General features: G+C 36.0%; 1 protein-coding gene and 1 long non-coding RNA gene across 2 annotated transcripts; both read right to left on the bottom strand.

Annotated features, from left to right (window-relative positions):
• Nucleotides 1-5,384: 5,384 nt before the first annotated feature.
• LOC121261889 lies at nt 5,385-5,788 on the bottom strand. Its single transcript, XR_005940023.1, has 2 exons — nt 5,749-5,788; nt 5,385-5,584 (listed from the first exon to the last, which is right to left on the bottom strand). It is a non-coding gene; the product is annotated as an uncharacterized LOC121261889 (long non-coding RNA).
• Nucleotides 5,789-13,778: 7,990 nt separating this feature from the next.
• Nucleotides 13,779-24,440, bottom strand: LOC121261887 (pleiotropic drug resistance protein 3-like). The gene is made up of 24 exons (XM_041164295.1): nt 23,932-24,440; nt 23,430-23,556; nt 22,975-23,060; nt 21,593-21,677; nt 21,115-21,274; nt 20,921-20,997; nt 20,417-20,470; nt 20,224-20,314; nt 19,818-20,119; nt 19,456-19,737; nt 18,971-19,284; nt 18,560-18,720; nt 18,375-18,478; nt 17,713-17,866; nt 17,489-17,626; nt 17,308-17,381; nt 16,864-17,196; nt 16,470-16,760; nt 16,069-16,152; nt 15,813-15,946; nt 15,080-15,307; nt 14,684-14,855; nt 14,277-14,531; nt 13,779-14,168 (listed from the first exon to the last, which is right to left on the bottom strand). Exons 1-24 carry the CDS (start codon nt 24,342-24,344, stop codon nt 13,902-13,904), a joined length of 4,386 nt encoding a protein of 1,461 aa, XP_041020229.1. The 5' UTR covers nt 24,345-24,440; the 3' UTR covers nt 13,779-13,901.
• Between the last annotated feature and the right edge of the window lie 535 nt (nt 24,441-24,975).

Genomic DNA, 24,975 nt, shown 5'->3' with positions numbered 1-24,975 from the left:
TCTAATCCTATCTCTTGGAATTCAAAAAAATAAAGTGCAGTAGCACGATCGTCGATAGAAGCTAAATACAGATCCCTTGCAAATGCCGCTTTAGAAACCGTGTGTCTGTTATCATTATTTAAAGAACTTGGGCTACCAATGAAAGCTTCACCAAAACTTTTGTGTGATAACTTATGTGCCACTCACCTAAGTTTTAATCCTGTGCAACACTCTCAGATGAAGCATATCCAAATTGATTTACATTTTTTTCATGATATGGTTCAACGTGGCATCCTCAATGTTCATCATGTAAATACTCAAGATCAACTTGCGGATTTATTGATAAAACCATTATCAAGACAATGCACAGATTCACTCAAGACCAAGATTGGCTTAGCCGATGGCAGTGCCATCTTGTGGGGGCGTATAAAGGAAGATTCCTCAACTCAAGCACAAGATTATGCAACTTGATTTCAGGAAAGATATTTGCTTGTGCCAGCTATAAATATTTTGTAACAGCCTTGCAAATCATGGCCAAAACTCTTGTAATAGTCAAGGCTTATTTTCAACAATCTTTCCTAGAATAGATTTTATACTCTTGTATATATTTCCATGTAATACTTTGTAATTAGTGTGTGGAAAATTCCTTATGATTGCAATAAGAATTCTTTTCGAACATACTGCTCTTCAAACTTCAATATTGCATTCAAGCAAAAATGACAAAGAAACATCTTCCTAAAACAGACAGAAATACACAATGATTAAAACTTGTGCATTCTGATATTTGTGAATTAAATGGTATCTAGAAGAGGCAATAGATATTTTATTACTTTTATTTATGATTTCTCAATATATACATATGTATATTTAATGAAAAGTAAGGATAAAGTCTTCAATATGTTTAAATCTTATAAGTCTGTTGTTGAAAATCAAAAGGAAAAGAAAGTTAAGATTCTTCGCAGTGACAGAGGTGGTGAATATTTTCCTACTGAATTTTCTTTGTACTGTGAGGAGAATGGCATAGTACATTAAACTAGTACACCCTATACCCCACAACAAAACGGTTTAGCAGAAAGAAAAAATAGGACACTAGTTGATATGGTAAATACTAAGATTCTGAATGAAAATTTGTCTTTTAACTTGTGGGGAGAAGCATTACTCATTGCATGTTCTTTGCATAATAGAATACCTTCTATGAAATTCAAAATTTCATCATATGAATTGTGGAAAGGTAGGAAACCAAATCTGGAATATCTAAGGGTATGGGGCTGTTTAGCCTTTTATAGAGTTCCGGACCCAAAAAGAACAAAATTAGGTCCAATGGCAATCAAGAGTATTTTTGTAAGATATGCTAAGAATTCAAAAGCATATAGACTTTTGGATTTGGATTCTAACATTATAGTAGAATCAAATGATGTAAAATTTATTGAAGATAAATTCTATAATGACTCTAAAGCAATATTAGATCCTATTCAAACACTAGAATCTAACTTGAGTCGGAAAATGAATTGTATAATTCCTGACACATTGACTGAACTGAGGAAAAGTCAAAGAGTTAGAAAAGAGAAAAACTTAGATCCAGATTTTGTGTCATCTTAGGCTATTGTTTTCCTTTTGGAAGGAAATAGAGATGATGTTTTAAATAAGATACCTATTCTATTAAATATAGAGAAAGATCCAAAAAAATTTTAAGAAGTTATGACTTCTAGAGATGTTTCATTTTGGAAAGAGGCAATAAATGATGAAATGAACTCATTATTGTCAAACAATACTTGGGTTTTAGTAGACTTGCATCTGGATCAAAACCTATTGGCTGTAAATGGGTATTTAGGAGAAAATACAATACAGATGGGTCTCTTCAAATTTTTAAGATTAGATTATTAGCCAAAGGTTTTAAATAAAAAGAGGGCATAGACTATTTTGATACGCATGCCCCAGTGGCTAGATCTACATCTATTAGAGTGCTTATGACACTGGTTTCAATATATAACTTATATGTACACCAAATGGATGTTAAAACTATTTTCCTAAATGGTGAATTGGATGAAGAGGTATACATGGAACAACCTGAGGGATTTGTTAAGCATGGGCAAGAAAAGAAAGTTTGCTAATTAATTAAATCATTGTATGGATTAAAGCAAGCACCAAAACATGGGCATGAGAAATTTGATTCGGTAATTTTATTTCATGGATTTAGGCATAATAATGCTGATAAGTATATTTATTCTAAATTCATGAATTGTTATGGTGTTATAATATGTCTTTATGTGGATGACTTGCTTATATTTGGAACAAATATGTAAGGAATATCTAAAACTAAGAAGTATTTATCTTCAAAGTTCAAAATAAATAATCTTAATGAAATTAACACTATTTTGGGTGTCAAAGTAAAGAAACATAGTGAGGGTTATGTTTTATGTCAATCTCATTATGTTGAGAAAATGCTTCTTAAATTTCAACACTTAGGAATTAAAGAAACAAATACCCCATATGACTCTTCTTTTAAATTAACTGAAAATACTGGTAGAGGGGTCGCTTAGTTAGAATATGCTAATGCAATTGGCAGTTTAATGTATGCAATACATAGCACTAGGCCAAATATTTCCTGTGAGATTCCTATTTTTTTCATGTGTTTTAAATCCCTAGTTTTCATTGTATTATTTTATTTATGTTATTTTAATTTTTAAAGGTGTATTTTTGGTTTGGCCTTTGTTTTTATAGTGTTTTTATTTTTTTGTGAGCTGTGTGTGAGTGTTTATTTTTGGGCCGTGTATTGTGTGAAGCCCGAACCCAGCCTTGTGATTGAAGCCCAGCCCGTGCGGCCCGTGTGAACCCAGCCCCCCATTTATCAATACGGCGTCGTTTTGGGCCAAGGGAAAATTAGGGTTTTATTCTTTTCTCCTTTGGCGCCGCACTGCTTCATCTTCTTCCTTCTTATTTCTTCTTCTTCCTTCTTCTGTTTTCTTCTTTTCCAGCAGCTGCCGTGTGTCAACCCTTCCTTTTCCACCTCCATCTTCCACCTCCTTCTTGCATGAACTCTCGGTGTCGTTCGGTGGAGGATCCTTAGCTTGCTGTCATGCGTGCCGCTCCCCACGGCCACCACCTCTTTCTTCCGCAAGCTTCTTGGTGGCGTTGGGCATGGCTTCCGGGTGGTGCTGTCTTTGCCACCGCATCACGTGTCCGCGCGATATGCTTCTCCTCCTCCACGGCTTGTGCTGCGGATTTTCTTTTCTCTACCCATGCGACACACAGCTCATCAAACCTCCATAATTGGTCTATTTATAGTCCACGGGTTCCTCAGATTAAATGTTTCGAAAATCCTCATCTTCTCTCTCGCTTAAGTTTATCGCAGTTCTTGGTGTCTGAGATTTTGTTCTGTATATTTGTTAGTGAACCCGTGAGCTTGTGTTGTTCTGCCGAGCTCTATTCATTTCTAAACTTGTGAATTATCACTTGGTTTCTTGGAGAAATTGTTGGGTTGTAGTGAGTTGAATTTCCATCCGCTTGTAAATTGACCCAACCCTTGAGTTGAGAGGCCTTTTGACACTGTTGCCGTCGCTGAGCCGCCGCCTTGAGCTACGCCCTTTCGCTTGATCTTTCAGATTTATTCTTATCTTCATTATATGTAATTTTTCAGTTTTATTAATAAAGTTGTTGTAATTGTATTTTGTAAACTATTATTTCTGATGTAACTGTTGATTATATTGATTTGTTGGAATTTGGCCATGGGCCGGTTTGGAGGACGGGGTATGACGTGTATTGTGAAATGGTGAAATTGTAAATAAAGGATTAATTTTATAAATAAATTATGTTAATTGTATATTCCTATTAAATGATTGAACTGTATATTTATGGTTTTTATTAAAATGTGCTGTGATGTTACGTGGTCTGTTGCATTGGTTACTGAATATGTGGGTGCGTGTGTATCACGACCCCAAGTCGAGATGGGGTATTATCTCGATGGAGCTCCTCTGGTCACTCGGGAACGTAACAGACTGACTTGACATCCCCTGTGTTGTCGCAGGGCGACGACGGGAACGGACGAGACGGTAACGCTCTCGTACCGATTCCGTGACCTTTTGGCTGGCGAGGTAAGAGGATGCTTGGCCATGTACGCACTGGGCGTGGAACTGGGCATCGCTCGTTACGAAGTCTCATGCACGGACGTTACCCATGATGTGACGAAGAGAGCCAAGGTGTGCGGATGGTCCATAGGGGAGACCGTAGTGCATGCGTAATTTTGTAATAATTATAATTGGGACCAAAAAATGGGATTTTTTGTGTGAGTATAAAAAGGGTATTTTTGGGAAATTGAATGTGGGTTGTTATTCTGTTCGTATGGGGACACGTGGTTATATAAATGTGTTTTAAATCTCTTGGATGTTGTTTTGGTTAATTACTTGCTGAGATGTCATAATCTCATTGTGGTGTTTTACCCTACGGTTCCGTTTTACGGTGCCGTAGAGTTTGACGCAGAGCCCGAGTATGAACCTGAAGGACCGACTCCGCCAGAGGCTTACGTTGTTGATATGTTGTTCAGTATTTTGGGATTTGTTTCCCTTATGTTATTTGTTTTCTTTAAATTATCTGTTGGAAGACTGTAAAATTCTTGTAAAGTTATTTTACTATTTTTTGTACAATTATGGTACTTAATAAAGAAAGACATTTTATTTTCTCCGCTGCAAATATTATGTTGTACATTTATTGCATGTTGTACACACTTTGAGCACTGATCGTTGGGGTGCGTGATCCGTGTAGTCATCATCCTGGTGTCACGAACTCCACAAAAATAATACGTGGGGGTCGAGGGCGCCACATTTCCTTTGCAGTATGTAATTTTTCTAGATATACGAGTAATCCTAGTACAGAGCATTAGAAAGCAATTGGTAGAGTCCTTGGATACCTTAAAAGAATTAGTTCGTTAGGACTGTATTATACCAATTTTCCTGTTGTACTATAAGGATGTTGTGATGCTAATTGGATTACTAGTGGAAGTGATAATAAGGGTACGTCTGGTTGGGTTTTCACCCTTGGTAGTGGTGCTGTTTCATGGGCTTCTAAGAAACAGATATGTATTTCACATTCTACAATGGAACCTGAATTTGTAGCCTTGGCGGCAAGGGGCAAAGAGGCAGAATGACTGAGGAATTTGTTATTTGACATAAAGTTGTGGTCACAACCAATGTCAGCTATTTGTTTGTATTGTGATAATGAAGCTACTATGTCTAGGGCTTATAGTAAGATATATAATGAAAAATCTAGACATATTAACTTGAGACATGAATATGTCAAACAATTAATAAGTGATAGTATTATCACTAAAGTAAACCTGGGGAATGGTCGAGCTGCTCCCCCTCATTAAACAGCCCTCCAATAGCCCTGCGCCACGTAAGCTATTTATTGTATTTATTTTACATTTGTATAAACCCGATCAGAGACTTCACAATTGAGCCCTGCATTTCCTCTCCTTGTGTGCAAGAACCGGCTTCTGAGACTCAGTTTCTTCAGTTGCCACAGTTTTCGTCCTCTCGTTTTCAACATTCACCGCCTCTACCTTGCCTATTTTAACTGCCTTTTCATCTTCCTTCGCCACCAGCTAAATTTCCTGCACATACAATCAAAACACAATGCTAATATATGAAAATCTACCCAGAACCCATTACATACCAGAGAGAGGAAAACAAGAAAAAGCAACAGAGGCTGGCCCACTCACCGTATCCGCATTTGCGGCCATAGATTTAGCATCTACGGTCACATATTCAATCTCACCATCTCTTTCTAGTGATGATCTTAAGGCAAGAGGAGGAGCTGCAAAACCAAACCAAACCAAAGAAAAAATGTTAAATTTCAGATGAAGATTTCGGTGAAGAAAGGGGTCTTTAAAAGCTCATCACCATCAGATCTATTTGGTACTTTTCTTCTTTGTGACTCTCAGCCACAGAGATTGTTGAATTCCTGCATAACATCCCCACCCACAAAAAAAAATAAAAAAAATCATATATCAGTTCACAGCTTTACAAGCTTTGGACAAAAAAGTTCAAAAATAAAAATCTAAAATGCTCATGCTTTTTTTACTTTCGCATCGTTGTAATTATCATCCAATCTGAGCACATATGATTCCTTTCTTGGTGGAGGTGCAAAGAGACGAGCTTGAGAGCTTGGAGATGAAGATGAAAATAGGAAGATAGCTTGGAGGACAACGATTTTATTTGACTCTTGCGTGTGGTGACTCTATGCAGTGAGGTCTAACTAGTTTCTTGTGTTTTTTCCTACATGTCGATGTCTGAATGGAAGGTAGCTCTTCTATCTTTAATAGCCTGACCGTCCCGCAGCAGCTTTCTTATCACTATTGTATATGTGCGGTCAAGTAAAAACTTGGCGGATCCTTTCACAAAGGGACTTTCGAGAGATATGGTGAATAGTATATCTAGTGGAATGGGTTTGAAACATTTCTTTTAAAAGTCACCTGTAATAAAAACCCAACCTTACACTATTAACAAATAGTTTAACGTTTAATGGGTAATAACAAGTTATAGTTATGTGGCTGGATAGCACTGAAATTTAATTTAATGTTAGAAACCCTTCCAGGATGGTCAGTGTTGGCTGTTACGCTAAATGTAGGATGAGTATTATACTCTTAATGAGGTTCAATAGTTGTTTTAAGTGTCTGAAGTAACAGAGACACAGAAAGGAACTTTACCTATGTGAACATAAGAGGTGGGGACAACTTCTAGCAGAAGTTTAAGGTTTTCTTTTGTAAATGTTCATGAATGTCAGGATAGAGCACGTGGATTAGTGCAAATTATTGGTGAGTTATCTTGTTAAAATTGGATAGAATCATGTGTGTGGTATTTCTGTTCTTAGCATATAGAGTCTTGGTTTAAGCCTAGGCCACCATTGACTTTGTTTAGAATTTGAGATACTTACACTAATTGAAGGTTTAAGTCGAGAGATACCTTTTTGTATGCATGAGGATATCAGTATTTGACTGAAAATTTAATATCGCAATCTAAGTGGGGGATGTTATATTTATTATAGATTGTGATATTAAATATGTGAATTTATTGAATATGGGTTATTATTTATTTACGTGAACCATTATCTCAAAGAAATGCATTGATTCAGTGGTAATGGTGTGTTATTTCAAATGAAATGGTAGGAGTTTGAAACTCTACAAGTGCAATTTGACCACAAGTGTAATTTGATTTATAATTTTGTGAAGTGTTGGAGTTGGATAGACACAATGCTTGGGCCGGCCAAGCCTTGCATGTGGGCCAAAGAGTCACAACACTTGGATGTTTGCACATGGGGCAAATAGGCACTTTGATAGGGTGCAATGTTTCAAAAATCAATTTAATTGAAAAGTCACTTCTTATTTATTTACGTGAACCACTATCTCAAAGAAATGCATTGGTTCAGTGGTAATGGTGTGTTGTTTCAAATGAAAGGGTAGGAGTTTGAAACTCCACAAGTGCAATTTGATTTATAATTTTGTAAAGTGTTGGACTTGGATGGACATAATGCTTGGGCAAGCCAAGCCTAACACATGGGCCAAAGAGTCACAACACTTGAGTGTTTGCACATGGGCTGAATAGGCACTTTGATAGGGTGCAATGTTTCAAAAATCAATTTAATTGAAAAGTCAATTCTGCAGACTCGAACCAATGCCCTCCCTTCTCAAGGGAGGCACCTGCTAACCACTAGGCTAGGCACATACCTTTGGTCTTTAAGTGAAACATTATGATAAAAGTCACAAGTTAATGGTTGTGATCTTTCACATGATATCACTTCATTCTCTATAAATAGGGATGAGACCCACGAATTTATTCATCTCATTCTCTCATATCTTCAGTCACTTACACAATTTTATAGTGAAACTCTGAAGGAAAAACTTCATAATTGCTATCTGCAATTGGTGACTTTGTTGTATTGTGGAGGTGAATTGCTTGTAAACCGGTAACAAACTCTTTTGAGTGGGGGCAATTATCTTTAAGAGTGTTCTACACGCCTCAAAGTTGCTTTTATTTTCAGATTACTGTATCCTCACAATTTCTTCAACAATCAGGAAATTATCTTAGGGAAATGTTAAGTGTTCTAACAGTGGGTTTCGATAATGGGTCTCGAAATTTTTTATTTTATTTAATAATTAAAGAAGTATTTTTTTAATGATGCTGTAAATTTTTTTAAAAATATTTTAAAAAATTAAAAAAGAAATCTTCTACAGGCAGTCAATTTGGGGGACACCTTGCGCACCCTTGTGTTGACATGGCCTTAAAAAATAAAACAATAGAATTGAACAAAAAAGTCTGAAAGGAAAAGAACCACGATTTACAAAAAAGCTTCATATTCCTGCTTAGTACAAACCAGTGCACTTACTTTGACCTGTCACCTTTCCGAACGTCTCGCACGTCTCCTGCGAACCACGAAGAAGGTTCAGCTTGCTTTCCCACTCACAAACCAATGCACCATTTCTCAAAACCGAAAAATCCTTGGTTTCACTTTCCCCCACCACCAAAATAAGCTTCAACATCTTTAATGTATATTCTTGCACCTCCTACAAGTCGATCCCTATGGTCATAAATATCATCTATTCATATTCATATGATTTTTCTTTTAAGCCAATATGAAGTTCATATAGTAATCACACAAAATATGCCCTCTGTCTCATAGCTCTTCAGTTTCTAGTGAAGTCACCGCAGAGTATTCTCTATCAGAACAAAAGCTTCAAAAGTTTCTAGGATGCATCATTTTTCTATCCGTAAACAACACAAAGCTCTTTGATTTTTTCTCACCAAAGCGAAGGAAAACTGCAACCCAGTTGCCTCGAGTATTAGTCATCATCAAGCTGGTATAGAAACAAGGCAGATTTTGAACTTCCATAAATCTAATATAACCCTGTGAACATAAGTGCCTATTTCACAATGGTATGAAGAGGTAAAAGTACCATACCATTAAACCTCGGTTACGTGAATGAGGGAGATCCTGAATATATTTTTCAAAAGCCTCTAACCTCACTTTCCCTTTGACTTCTACAGATTCAGACCACTTGATATTAGGCATCTTCTCACCGCTACAGAAAAATAATCATCATGGACAATATTAACAGTGAAATTTTTACCCTTCCAAGTTCCAACATTATACATACTTGGTGGATGTGATGTTTGGTTGTAGCATATCATCCCAAAACAAATAGGAATGATTGTTTACATAACATATTTTAGATGAAGTTCTATAGTGTGTAAACTGAGAGAGAGAGATACCGAAGTGAAAGAGTTGGTTTTGCTTTCATCTTTCGTTCGCGGGAGGGAGGAGAGCATATGGTTTCGTTTGCGGGATGGTGGGGAGCAAATGGATTGGGCAGTCTTCAATGGTGATTTTTGTCTCATATTCTCTTGATTTTTGTCTCCTGTTCGCTTGATTTTTGTCTTCAATGGACTGGGAGCAGATGGACTCGGTCACGAAGAAAACGGTGCATTTCATTTAGAGAGGTGCTAGGTACAGTCCCTGTAAGGAGGCCCTGTGCACTCCATTGTTTGTCTTTTAGTCCATATAAGCAGATGCCAATGACCAAAATGCCCAGAATAGCAAATGCCATACGATTTGCACAGAAACCGAATACGGGAAGGAGCCATTCAATTTCATTTTGCCGCTCACCCAGCCCGCGTGACCTCCTGTGCGTTGTGTCGTTCGAAATCCGACGTCGTCCTCAACTCTTCCACCACCACCACCACCACCACCACCACCGGTAACGTAGACCCAACCCAGCCCAAATCTGAATGTTCTCAACCAGCTAGTGCTTAATGTAGACCCCTGTACAACATACTACTCAAGTATATAGTTAATGAAAACTAAAAGAATTTAAGATAAAGTTTTAGAAAAAAAAAAAACCATTTTAAGATAGAGGCAAGAGATAACCAAACTCAGGTATGTTTGTGTTATTTGAACCAGATTCCATAGTGGATTTTGCTGAGTTTTCTTTGAGTATGAACTATGGAACTAACATCTCACTCACAGAAGCTAATGCAAAATGCTCTAGTGCTTGAACAAGTGAGCATGTGGACTAGAAGAAAAAAAAAATGTTCCTTATTTCCTTAGTTAGTTCTTTAGTTACCTTCATTTTCCAAATACTAAAATTGAAAAATGCTTGTTAATAGGAAGAAGAAATCCGAAAGATATGTTGATCTAGGGCCAGAAAAGAATTACTGAAAAAATTGCAGCTGGTCGTTTTGCTCCAACAACATCAAAGAAATATTTCCACAAAGTAAAACAATGAAAAGTTCCTTTAAGAGTGAGAAGATAATTTCCATAACTAGTAATACAAACAGGATGGTTCCTTCAAAATCAGTGCTACTTGACAAATGCAAGCTTGAGAAGAAGATTTATACAAAATCTTCCAAAATCACTAATATTCCAAGATCATATAAAGATTCACAATTTGCATAGCACAACCACTTTTTAAGAACTGTAAATTGTGTTATATAACTCAGGGTTGGCAGATTTGAAAGGGGCAGAGCAAAAGCTGAAAATCCAAAGAGGATTAGGGACCTTGCTACTTATCTTTATAATTAAAAAATTCAGCCACATCACGAGAAACATCCATAACATTCTATAAACCACTTGGGCTCGCAAGACATTTACTAATTTTTACTATCTAACTAAAGACAAGACACATTTACACTCTGTAAACCACTATGGCCAGCACACATTTACACTCTGGCAGAGTTAGAGGGCACAAGGATTCAGACTCCATCTCATTGCAGTATGAGTTGTGTCTTCAGAATGCATCAGCTATCCAGTGGAAAACCACCATCGACTATCCAGAATGCATCGTCGTCCTCCAAAGGAAAATATAGTCTCGAGAGGAAAGGGGCGGGAGTCCAATCTCGGGAGTATACGAGAGTTTAGTTGCTCAAGAGAATGGGGAAACGAAAAGAAAAAAGGAATCATCGTGTTTTGTCACGATGATTCCTTCATGAAATTCGTTCCTCTTTGAGTCTAGATTCCGTGGTACCTTTTGTGTTTGATTTCATGGTTTTTTTATTGGTCCAAAGTTATTTTAACCATGGAAATGTCATTCTGGAAGATAAACTGGATAGTATATTGTATTTTAGAGTTTTTGACCAAGCTAATGGATAGATCTTGGTCCGAAGATTTTATGGAGTGTTGTTAATATATTTATACAAATGTTTGTTAAGGATTCTTTACATGATAAAAGCTTTTGTTGAAATATTTTCTCAAATCTAGAAAATTAGAAACTAGAAAGAGAAAAATAGTTTCTGTTTTAAGAACGTTTGGATCTTTTGTAGTTTAATCTTACTCTAAGGATTTTGATATTTTTATTTGATGATCTTAAACCTTTTATATACATGTTAGGATGTTGGTTTGAAGATTTTAGGTGTTGATTTGTAAAAATATGATTTTTATGTATAAAGATACTTGGTTAAGTAAACAATATGAGGTTTTTGGATAGATCCATGCTGTGGTTTAATTTTGGCCATGTGACTTTAAGTTTAATGCTTGAATCTAATTTAGGACATATTTTAAAACCATACGATTTTGTGGGTTTGAATTTTTTATCAATGTATGTTTCGGATAAGTGTTTGATCAAATCAAAGTTGAGAACAAATTATGTTTTTGTCTAAGTGTTGGAGCCGAGTACTTCAAGTGAGATTTTGTGATTTTTGGTGACTTTTATGTGTTGATTCAAAGCAACTTAGTTCTTAGTAGTGTGTTATGAATATGTTAGAAGAAAGTTTTTAATTTTTGGGGTTCTTGGAGATATTTTTAAATAGAATCAAAACTTTAAGATTCAAGGGTTTGTGTTTTAGTTAAAAAAATTGGATCTTTTAACTAAAAAGTTTTGTATTTATGTGAAGTGAATTTTTGTTGGTTGTTTCAAGCATACTTCTTCTAAATATAGGATGTGATTATCTATATTGCAATATTTTGGTTTAAGTTTGAGTGTTAAAGTTGGATAAAATTGCAACAAAAATCAAAGAGAAAATGCCTAAGGGTGTTTCGGCCATAGTGTGTTTTCATGGTTATGATTTCTTATAAAATTTTTATAATTAGATATTTGAGTTTAGAACAAAATTTACATGAGGAATGTAAATTTTGGTATTTTTTAAGTTAGGGTGTGAATTCCTTAAGTTAGGAATAAATTGGTCATTTTTTCACTTGTGGATAGTTAAATGACAATTTTATTCTTAGTTAGCATTTTACATATTATTAAATTATTAGTGATAAAGTTTCTAACATTTACAATCCCTACTTACAGTTTCTTGTGTTTTATACTTTTCTATCTAAATGCGACAATCACTATAAGTTAGCTCCTAATTTACTATCAGATTACTGTTTATATATGATGGTAAGGGAACTAATGTTCATGTAATTATGTTATCTTATATGCCGTGTTACATCATATATGTCTGTTACTTAATACATTCTGTCATGAAATATTTATCTATCGCATAATATATTCTGTCATGCAACATTTATCTATTACATAATATATTCTGTCACATAATTTTATCTACTACACGTTATGTCATGTCATGTAATGTTGTCTGTTACATGTTATACCAGGTCACGTAATATTATCTATTACATGTTATGTCATTTCACGTAATATTGTCTGTTACATGTTATATCATGCCATGTAATGTTCTGTTACATGTTATGTTCTGTCACATATGTTGTATGTTACATGTTATGTCATGTCACGTAATTATATCTGTTACATATTATGCCATATTACGTATTGTTGTTTGTTTCGTGTTACGTCAAGTCATGCATCTCACGTATATGTCACGTCACATTATGTCAGGTCATATGTCTTTTCATTTCATGTCATGTTATGTCTCGAGTATAGAGCATGTCTCGAAAACAGTATTTTCTAAGTCAATCAAGCCTTAGATACTTGTGACGTAATCACTATGATTGTTCGAGTATCTCCATTTATAATTCACGAGTACTTCCAACGTAATCATTTTGATTATTGAAATACCTCTACTCAAATACTCTTGACGTAATCATTCTGATCAAAATAGTAGTAGGTACTTCTAATATAATCATTCTGATTGTTAAGGTGTCTTATTTAAAATACTCATGGCGTAATCATTTTTATTGTCTGAGTATCTCTGACGGAATATATTGGGCGAAATCATTCTGATTGTTCACTATTCTTGACGAAACACTCCGGCTCCCCCAGATCTCTAAAAATGACTTTATTAATAATTGTGGAGAGTGGGGTGTTACATAGTAGCTCACCACTTCATTTCACATCTTTTTTAAGGTCGTAGAAAGTTTCTTTTTTTGAGGTGATAGCTTTTGAGCTAAAAACTCTAGATTAGACTTGGTTTACACAATTGAGGTTGGAAGTTTTGGGGCTTATGGTTTTCTTACTTGAAAATAATTTTAGCTGTATAGAGAATTTTCTTATTAGTCATATCTTAGTTGCTTTTAGATTTTTATCGAATTATCTATATTGTAATTATTTAGAATTTAATGGTTATAGCCGAACTTATGAATGAATTTTTTAGAATCATTGTATTATAATTGTGAATAGTTTAGAGATTGTGTATTTGATATATATTTGTAAACAGGAAGAAAGTTTTAAAAATATAACCGAAACATTATCCGTTTATGATTTTGGATTTGGGGCGTTACACACAAAGCAGCACCTTGGCAAGTTGGTTCATGGACATGCGTATTCTATTTTATTTGGAATCTGCCAGTCAGAAAATATATGTAAGCCCCGTACAGATATCTTCAGCTTGACCAGCATACAAGTACGCTTCTTACTGAATGACAACGAATTTGCATATTACTACACAGACTAACATATTACTTGCAAACAAAAGGCTTGCAGTTCGCCATGGACAACCTCTACCTTTCCAGCCTCTATTGAAAGAGCGAGACGCTCACCTCCGCAGGAAGTTCAGCCGTCCTACAAAATATGCAAACATGGAAGCAAAAACAAGGGGGAAAGCCATGAGAACAACCGCCACAACAGCCAAGTGATCATGGTGAAACCCAAAGTAATCTTCTAAGAAGGCAGCCACTGTTTTCGTTTCTCCGAATACCATGATGGCCTTATTTATATCTCCATATTGTGAAGTGAGCATACCATTCAGCGACCAAGATGTGGGTATCAGATAATATAACCAGATCCACCACTTTGGAATTTTCTGTAAGAACAAGACAATCCGGTCAGTTAAACTATATATATTGTTCATAACTTGAAGACTCCACGGTGTACAATATAGATGACTTTTGAGTGCTTTTTATCAGCTTACCGGTTCAGGCATCAGAAAACCAGCAAACAGGTTGAATAATGTGTAAAAGGCCGAGCACAAAATTGCAGCTACCATGAAGTTTGGCGTCAATGACACGACCAGCATTCCCAGATAATTGAAGTACAGCAATGAACAAAATATTGCATAGAAGTACCAGAAAACCTTATAAGCCGACCCATAATATCCAATCATTGGATATGAGATTGTCACAAATAACGCAGTTTCGACGAAGAGATAGGGGATTTCCACTATCACCTACAATATCAGTATCCCCAACTTTATAAGCTGAAAATAATGGCTAAACAAGAGCCCCCTAATCAAGACCATAGATTCCACCAATTTTGTTTTCAGAGATCAAATGGTGATAGTAGGCCGCACAAGTAGACTTTACAGGTAGAGAATCATACCTGTGCAAGTGAATGAGCCCATGAAGTGTACATCCCGGCAAATCTTTCCCGGTACATAACATTTCTCTCTGCTGCTATATATGGAAGGACTGTCGTGCAATTATTTATGCCCAAGAAGATAACAGTAGCGTACATTGAACCAAAAATATTGAATAGGTTCTGCTGGTTGTTTCTAACAGAAAAGGAAAAAGAAAAAATGCAGCATTTAGTTCTTTGCAATACACCTAAAATATGCACCCTACAGAAAAAGGCATATATCTGACGGATGAAGTGCTTTGTCTTAAGGAGAGACCTACAGCTGAATTTAGCCAAGTTATCCAGACTAGCAATTTCTCATGTCATATAGATTCTGCCAAAAGGAGAAAAAGTAGAAAATGATAAATAACTAAAACTTACAATTTTTTTCCTTGGTTCCAATATAGCGCTCCAAAAATTAAAGCAGTTACAAGTGTATGCACCATACGAGTCCAGTTGTATGCAGGATTCCTCCAATAAGTCAAATGTTGTTTCCATAGGCAGGATTTGACTTGTCCCCAACCATTTTGAGAAAAGCGGGACACAAAATGCAGATCTGTTGAACCAGGAGGTGGGCTACTCATCTGCCTTACAAGTTCTTTGTTGTTCCTGAAAATGGGATAATAGAGGTTGTCATGTTTGTATAAAGAATGAAATACAGGTCATATGACCAAGATCTGTTTCCACACAATAGATGAACATGTAACAACACAAGGTCCAAGCCACATCTAAACCTATATATAATGCAAAATGACTAATCAAATTACAATTGGAGTCCTTGAATCAAATGGCCAAGAACTCCTCATTACAATCATGCCCCTTAAAATTGTTAATGTCCTCGTCAGGTCAAGTCTCACATTTCTAGTAGGATTTGGCTCTGATACTATTTGTAATGACCTAAGACCGAAGCCACATCTAAGCCTATACTCTAAAAGGGCTGGTTAATGTTAGAATTGGAGTCCTTAGAATTTGTAAAATGGAAAGAATTTCTCCTTGTCAAGCAATGTAGAATTCCTCTGCTGATTTGAAGTTACTATTTTGAAATAGTAACGCGCTACTCGACATCAGACAACATCAAAACCAAGTACAGTTCTAACCAAAGAAATCAACTCACTCATATAGGGGAGATTCCCTGTATTTCTGGGCAAAGTCTACACCAAGCTCAACCTCTGAAGATGTCGAAGTGACCTCTAACATCCACGTTGATGGGTTGTAATTTTCTCTAATCTTTGGAACTCTTGGAATACCCTGTCAAAATAAAACTTAATTATCAATGTAACATCTTAAAAAAAGTGGTACTACTATACAAAAAATGGAAGCAGAAAAGATCCCTAAGATATGTGTATTGTTACAGCAAATAGCAAGCTAACCTCAAAATATTCTATAACCCGACTTGAATGCTGTCCTAATGGTCCAGAGTATATCATGCGCCCACCAGTTTTTAGAAGGATCAACTGTAAAAGCAAAAGGGGAATGAGACAAATAACTCTTGAAGATTTGTTAAGAAGGAACTTGATTCCTAGGATTGAATCTTGTCCAACACCAGTTCTGATATCATTTTGTTGGGGAGTAGGCTGGATGCAACATATCTTACATACTTTTCTTCATTGCAGCCGTCAAACCTAAATGCTCTTGCTTTATTTCTTCAGTAGCCATGCATGTACTACTGAGTTAGAGAGATAAACAGCACTTCTTTGAGAAGTAAATACTTCCTTGGTATATTCCGTGGATAAAGTTACTTCAAAATTAAAAAAAATAAAAATATATTTACCTCATCAAATGTTTCAAATATGTGAATGCTAGGTTGGTGGATGGTACAAACAATTGTTCTTCCCGTATCAGCTACGTTCTTCACCGCTCGCATGACAATTGCAGCTGCTCTTGCATCCAAACTTGTTGTCGGTTCATCCATGAAGATGATAGAGGGGTTAGCAACAAGCTCCACGGCTATTGTAAGCCGCTTACGCTGCTCATTTGATAGACCGGTAGCCCCAGGTATACCTACTAATGCATCCTTTATTTCATCAAGCTCAATGGTCTCAAGGACTTCATCCACAAACGCCTGCAAGACATCACACGAAAGCTTTAACAAACCATTATATTATCTCAACAATGAATACAAATTCCAAACCTTTGGACTTAATGTCAGTGCATTGTGATCTTACGGCTTTAGTTTTTGGGTCTACTTCAGCAGACAACCGCAGCCAAGCAGAAAATATGACTGATTCTTCAACAGTTAGTTGAGGAGAATGTATATCAGTTTGTTCACAGTAACCCGATATCCTAGCAAAGGTTGCTTGAACCTTGGGATACCCTCCAATCTTTATTTGCCCTTCAATATAACCACTGGTCTTTCTTCCAGCTAGAACATCCAGAAGAGTTGTTTTGCCAGCTCCACTGACACCCATCAAAGCTGTTAGAACACCAGGCCTCAATGCGCCAGTAACATCCGAAAGAAGTTGAAGTCTTTTGTTTGTGAATCCCTGTTCTCTCATTTCCTGAGAGCCAGAATGAAATAGGAAATAAAATTACAGGAATGGATTTAATGTTGTCAATGATTATCAATCCAGCAACCACAGAGGACCTAACATAAAATTACATGTCATTACCAGTGGGGTGTCAACATAGTATTGCACATCTTGAAACACTATGGTTAGGGGTGTAAAAGGTAAGACCATCCTACCTGTTATTGGAACAAGAGGCTCATTAAAAGCTGGATAAATACATTTAAAGAAAATAAAGGGGTAATGATCTGAATAACAATCCGAAGATCGAGAAAATTTATCTAACCTTTTTTCGGTCCTATATTAGCCTGTAGATGAGAATTTTTGGACTTTTCATCCAAATGGTCCCCATCATGTGAATCGTCACTTCCAGGTACTTTGGAGAGCATTTCATGCGAAATAATAACACGAGATGATCCAGGAGCTGAATGTTAATCAAATGTCGACAAATCAGCATCTATTGTTGCAATGCTGTTTCAAGTTGAAATAAAACAACAGCAAAGAACTTACACTTCAAGTAACTTAATGCCAAGATATATCCAATGTTGAATACTATTGTAAATCCAAACAAGGCACCAAGTGATATCCAAAAAAGATAACCATCAAAGTTTAGTCCACGGCTTTCAAGTATTTCTTGCCCTATCGTAGTGTTTGCCGATGTCATCTACAGATAAGAAAGGAAAGCAGACTTAGCTGGAACATCTGTTTCTCCCGGCTGTTAAAGTCATAATTAATTACAGAAATAACACAGCATTATCAGGCTTGTAACAGAAGTATTGGAGTATAGGTCATACAACTGAAATTGATTGTGTAATTACAAGTGTTACCCAAGCATACACTACTCCAGTTATTGGGGTATGAATTAAGGTGGATCTTAAAACTTCACCTAAGATTCATTTAGCTGGACATTGGCGATCAGTAGAAATATATTGCACTGCGGTGAAAGATATGGAGTGAAATGCTACTGAATTTCCAGTGTTAGAACATATAAATGAAAAAACACCAAACAGGATGTAGAGTTGATTGTAGTAACTTACTGGATAATTCTCTAAAAGATTAAAACAGGCAAAAAGTGGGCGGTTAGAGTTAGTGAGGACGGATTTGAACTTGAAAAATCTAACAGAAAGCTGGGCTATGATACGAAGCCAGAAGAAATGCCGTGGGAGTCTCACCTTTTGCCATCTTGGGGCAAGAAACTCATTTAAAGAAAGCCCTATCTCTCCGTATGTCATGGGTGAAACCCAAAATCCCCACCTCAACCAGACAGGCATGGAAGCTGCAGCAGAACAGTTAAGCTTGTCATTTCAATTGATTATCTTAGAATGAGCTTTGGCAAAAGGAGATATTGAAACCTTACATTTATTAATAACGAAGCCACCGAATAACAGTACAAATAATATTGCAAAACTACCAGCTGTGAAAGATGCATTATTTGTCCGGAAGACGGAGGCCAGGAAACGGAACATGGACAATGAAGATAGGTGCACTGCAAAAAGTAGAACGAACTGGCGGAAGAACCTAAAACAGCAGTGAACCAAGGGTCACAACTAACAAAATTTGGCACTGCTGCTGCCCTCAACATTCCTGTTGTACTTAAGTAAATCATAAAGGTTCGATAAAAGAAAATTAAAAAAAAAAATGCTTAAGCAAAAGAAGATGCTGTGTTGAGGCTCTAACGTTTGAAAAGTTTTGGATATAAGTTTGGAAATTCATGAACCAAAACTAGGCAAAATTAACAAATATGAACATATTTTCATGTCCAACTCACCTCTGGGCCTCAGGACTGTATCCAATGACATAATACGTAAAACACGTCCAAACCAGAGATTCCACAAATGAAAGAGGGATCTTTAGTATGCTTGCTGGAATGGCATAAGCCCAAGCTGGGTAAAAGTAAAATGCTTTCTGTTTGTAGAATACTTCAAGTCTTTGAATAGTCATGGACATCTCTGGGATACCATCAACAAGAAGGATGACAAGAGCATAGAACAGGGCACCCATATAGTAATTTGCATAATAAACATCAATATCCATGCGTGACCGCAAAAACACAGTCATTGTTATACATGCAATGACAATAAGCTGGAGATAGAAAAAACCAAAACATGTTTCAGATTTTGCAGGGCTTTGGACAAACTAAACAAATAATAAAGATGAAACAGGAAGAATGAGCATAGGTTTTAACGCTCCCACACCAGGAAAAGTAATGATAGTAAAGGATCAAGGAACATCAGCACAAGTACAAATCTTAACCTGACTTGTTTTGAATATGTAGATAAAAGAATTCCTTTTCATGAGAAGAAGTTCCCTTGAAGCGCAAGCTCTAAAAAGATCCCATTTAGAAAGGGAATACCGACTAAAGGAAAGAGCACTCTGATGGCTTTGGGACTTATCATATGGCTCTGAGAGCTCCTCTTCCAGCTTCTTTCCATATGGAGACTCTTTGAACTTCCTAGAGAACAAATCGACTGGAATGTAACTGTGAGGTACTTCCGTGTGATACCAGTACTGTGCTTGATCTTTCCTTGAGATTACCTGTATAAACATAGCGTGAAATAGTTTTTTTAAAGAGAGGAGCTTGAAAAGAAAACAAATATAAGCTGAAATGCACTTACCTCCTGGATAAAATCAGCAACCCCTTTCCTCGCCGGACATCTAAAACCACAATCCTCAAAAAACTCTAGAACATGATCACGTGGACCATGATACACAATCTTTCCCTCTGACATCAAAATGAGGTCATCAAAAAGATCAAATGTCTCTGGGGCTGGCTGAAGAAGGGAAACCAGTAATGTAACATCTGTGATATGCACTAGCTGCTGAAGACAAGTAACAATTTGAAAGGCAGTGGAACTGTCTAAGCCATTTGTTATCTCATCCATAAACAGAGCTTTTGTAGGACCTACAATCATCTCCCCTGCAAAATTGAAGTCCAATTCCCTATAGTCAAAATCTAACCTGGCATTGGGAGTTAGTTCTCTCATTAAAACCAGCTAAGGTTATTGTTTTCTCTCAGATTACCTGTAGTCAATCTCTTTTTCTGACCACCAGAGATACCTCTTCTCATAGCATCTCCAACTAGAGTGTCAGCGCAGATATCAAGTCCAATGATCTGAGAAATCAAGGCAGCAATAGAAATAAACTGGTAACTTATTCATCAATTTACAAATTACAGGGTATAGGTTTTCTGTCAGCTTTGTTGAATGAGAATGACCTTTAGTATGTAGTCTGTTTGAAGGGTTCTTTTTAGTCCTTCCACAGAAATTGCCTGCCAAAAAAATACAGTCAATATTACAATGAAAATCCTCAAGAAAACCATCAATAAGTAGAAACAAAAGAAACATAGTGTAACCAAAATAAATTATCTTATTTCATTCCATACGTAATAATACCCAGAGTGTGACCAAAATCTTTTATATGCTAAATCTTTCGCTGTAGCTGCGATTAACGCACATGCAACAGAGAATTGTCCTATGAGTAAGAGGATTCAGCTTCAATGATTTTGTCAATGATGGTTTTCATTATCTTAAGTTTTCCATCATTTTATCAAAGAACAAAAAATCGCATATGGTCTGGAAGGGATTTTTTCCCAAGTTTCTGTCAAAAACGAAAATTTCAACGACTTTAACTAGTTTCATGTAGCCAAATCAGTTGGCATACAGCAGTATAGATTATTTCATAAACAAGGAAAAAAGAAGATTAGAGATGAAACCGTTACCTTCATGTAAGTGTCTATGTCTGGATCGGGAACAACTCCGGCTTCCTTCTCTCTTTTACTGACTTCCATCAAAACATCTGGATTAGTCCAAAAACAAAAGTTGCTGTCATTATCCGAGTGTTGGGGGTTTATACTTAATAAGGCAGTACTTATTAATAAATCATCTTCCCAGTTGAACTCTAAGGAAAACTTACCCGTTCGGCTTCCAACACCCATACAACGAGCTGAAAAGTCCAGTATTTCCCTCACGGTCATGTCTGGAATGTGCACGTCATTTTGGCTGATATAAGCCGAAGTCTTTTGGGGGACAAACTCTTCTAGCTTGTATCCATTGTAAGAAATTTCCCCAGTAATCTATTAGGCAAAACAGATAGTTTATACATAAATTTGAAAGACTATAAACTAGATTAGCAATCAACCAAAAACTTGGTAACACTTATTATACTACATCAAACAAGGAGATATACCTATAATTATACATACAAAATTATCTGCATCGATTGCTTTGATCTTTCTTGATTTTTTTTTTTTTTTTTTTTTGTTCCTATCAACATTCTGCTGATTTACGTTTCAAGTTATAGCTTCAAACTAGATGCCCATTAATGAGCGTACATTGCCCTCATCAGGCTGACAATATAAATGCATTCTTCAAGTAATATGGAAGTACAAAACCTTGAGAGATTCGTCTAGATTCCCGGACAGGGCCTTTAAAAGGGACGTCTTTCCGCAACCTGGGGGGCCAAGCAGCAGAGTTATCCTGCAGAAAAGGTCAGGCCATGTGAATACGTCCCCAGCATCATATATATCACCCAAACGTTTCGAATCCTCTCTATAGAAAGATTTCTGTGAAGAAGTTATCAAAATTGAAATGGAAGTATTAAAATAAAAATAATTAAAAAAGAAAAAAAAGATATTCCAGTTCCAACTAATCGTAAACTTGTATTTTGAGACACTCGAGAGGGGAACATTTCGTTGAATGTGGGGGATACCACTAGGTGATGAGGAATCACAACGTGATAATGTTCCCGGGTGAAGTTTCTGCTTTGAATTAGCAACTCCATGGAACAAAGCATGGCGATCCAATATACAACGCACAGTCCTCAGAGAGTCCCTCCCTAATACAGACCTAAATCTTTGAAACAGATACAAATTTCATTCGGGGGATGCAACAAGAGAACTGCAAATTAAGGAACTTTATCTTCTATTTCTATTCATCTATGTCCATAAGATAGAGCGACAACATGTACAGACATTTTATGCTGTCGGGGAAAGACATCATTTGAGCTAATAGTTCATTTCATGATCAGGAAATCTTCATTTTGGACCTCCAACGCTCTGGAATTTTATATATTCTTCAGAGTTATCCAAAGGGCTTTGTCATGGCGATTATTCGACAGCAAGAAACAACATTTCATCAAAACACACCGGCGAGAAATTAAAGAATCGTGAGAAGGGTACAGGAAACAAGAAGAAAACAAAAAACTGAAAATGATTACATCCTCGAACTTAAAATATGTCTAATTTTGGGGAAATTAACCAAATAATAACAATAATAATTGAAAGCTTTATTTATATATATATATATATATATAAATTTTACTCATCATCCTTAATGCTTACACCACATATTATAAATAATTTTTTTTATTTTTTTCACTTACAAAATATATAATATATGAATGATGAGTAGAATAAATCAATTAGTTTAAAAAAAATAAAAAATAAATAAAAATAACTGTGATGTGTAGAAAATTAGAATGATGAGTAACAAAATTAAAAAGAAAAAAGAAAAATCATCTACTACATTAATTAAGATAAAAAAAATTAATGTTTTAATTATTATTTTTTTTTAATTGCACAACAGAATTCTAGCAAAAATATTATCACCATTAAAAACTTGAGTTGACCAAGCTAAAGGCATTAAATATTTTTGAAATTTTAACGATGGGCTACTATATTTATAATTAAAATATGGAATTGAAATCGTTAAAATGCTAACAAGAATCGAATTCAGGGCAGTTGACTTAGATCTCAATCAAAGCTGTATAGCAAACCTTCCCGGCTTTATGATACTACTAACGTCCTTGATGATGCTTATCTTGGCTTGACGTGACTTTGCACCCGGCAGCTTTGCATAGAACTGTTTATAAGGGCCAAAAATAAATTAATTAATTAATTGACTTCTATAATATTAAATACTAAAACAAATATTAATGAAGACGGCAACTTAGAAATATTATTACATAAAATTTATCCAGGGACGGCAGAATTGTCAAAATTTCAGGTGCGGTCACGTCAGACATGTTAGAAATAATAAATAAAAATATATAAACAATTAATTTAAAATTTCTACAAATTATTTTTTAAGAAAATATTATCCAAAAAGTCATTTTTTATGGACCTAGACATGCAAGCATGTCGCTAGCTAGGCTGTGCAGGTTTGAACACAATGGTTGCCGTTTTATTCTACTACGTCATGTTTGAAAGTCCAGGAACTTGAATTACTTACACTGGAGATGGTGCTTTGAAGAGAATTCCATAGGGTTGGAAGGCCCTTGCCATGCACGACCTCACACTCAGCTTCAACACGCAGATTTCTGCACCTCACTTCTACGGTGGGCAACTTTACACCAACCCTACAAAACGATATGTATTTATTTCATAAGGCCGGCCGGAAAGCCGTAAATGAACTGAAATTTGATTCGGATAAACTTGATTCAAGCTTAGTTCATTTCCTAAATATTGAATTAAGTTTTTCTAACTTTATCATGACAATATTATAATTAATATTTAGTGTTCATCGATCAAATTATTTATTAAAGAGTGTTCATCGATCAAATTCATGAGTTTTAGTGTAAAAAATTGTGTTCTATGTATGACTATGGCAGTATTCATTCCATTCACATTCATGATGCTACACAAGTGTGTTTGCGTTTAGAGATGCAATATCACACCTATGAATGATTTTTAGGAGGACTTTTGAGAGAGAGAGAGAGAAAGGGTCGGCTTACTTGTCTATTCGTTTTCTAATTTTTTGCAACAAGCGATGGTTGTCATTCTCAATCTGTTTGATGAGCTTCTCTACAAAGACATGCCGTTCTAGAGCCCCGAGCTTCGTAACATCAATCACTTGTTTCCCTTTCTTTTCAACAGCACCACCACCACCATCATCAGCATCAGCATTAGCATCAACATCCTTATCAAATAGAGAAGATCTCAGCCGCTCAAATGTAGGTAATCTTTCAATTTCAGCCCACTGTAATGCATATTCAACATCACCATCTCCCTTTGTAGAACTCAATCCTGAAATACTGCTTCGGAAACTTGAGGTATGCCGCTGAAAAGATGATCTGATACTTCTTCCTATCTCTGCCAACTCAATTCTCAATGACTCTATCTCATCTGTACTAACCATCTGAGCCATGTTTTTTCTCTTGAACTTGGAGAACTTCAACTTGCAGAGGTATATACATATATATATATATATATATATATCAAGACAAGTAAGACTCTGCTTAGGTTCGGACTATTTGATTGATGAAGCAAGGATGATGCATGCGGTACTAATCATGTTCTTGATAGTCAAGCAAATTTAAAATATTGCTGGGTATTAAATATAGTACATGACTTTACTAGAGAGTGATGCTTCTGTTGCTGATCAATTCAAGCCAACTTCTGATTGATCGCGAATAAAGGATGATGCATGCACTGATCTTCATGTTCTTGGCAGCCAAGCAATTAAGTTGAAAAATATTGCTGGGTATTAAATATAGCGCATGACTTTACTTGAGAGAGAGAGAGAGAGAGAGAGAGAGAGAGAGAGAGAGAGATCTGGTTATGCTCTGAACATGATTAAAAAGGATTTATTTTGGTTAAGCGTGAATAACATGCATGATTAAAAAAAAGGATTTATTTTGGTTAAGCGTGAATAACATGCAACAGATGAATCTCTCTCTCTCTCTCTCTCTCTCTCTCTCTCTCCCTCAAAATAAATCCTTTTTAATGTTCAGAGCATAACTTACCTTTTTTATGTTAAAATAATCTCTCTCTCCATA

Source organism: Juglans microcarpa x Juglans regia, chromosome 4S, assembly GCF_004785595.1.
Source record: "Juglans microcarpa x Juglans regia isolate MS1-56 chromosome 4S, Jm3101_v1.0, whole genome shotgun sequence".
Lineage (NCBI taxonomy): Eukaryota > Viridiplantae > Streptophyta > Magnoliopsida > Fagales > Juglandaceae > Juglans > Juglans microcarpa x Juglans regia.
The sequence above is the reverse complement of the archived record's forward strand: the minus strand, read 5'-3'. Positions and strand labels throughout refer to the sequence as shown.

Excerpts from the sequence above, each read along its gene's own strand:
- LOC121261887 (XM_041164295.1), bottom strand. The coding sequence starts at position 24,344 with ATGGCTCAGATGGTTAGTACAGATGAGATAGAGTCATTGAGAATTGAG. Across the intron at positions 17,867-18,374 it reads TTGCCCCAAGATGGCAAAAG|ATGACATCGGCAAACACTAC; the intron begins GTGAGACTCCCA and ends TCTTATCTGTAG. Across the intron at positions 14,169-14,276 it reads GTTTTCTGATGCCTGAACCG|AAAATTCCAAAGTGGTGGAT; the intron begins GTAAGCTGATAA and ends TTGTTCTTACAG.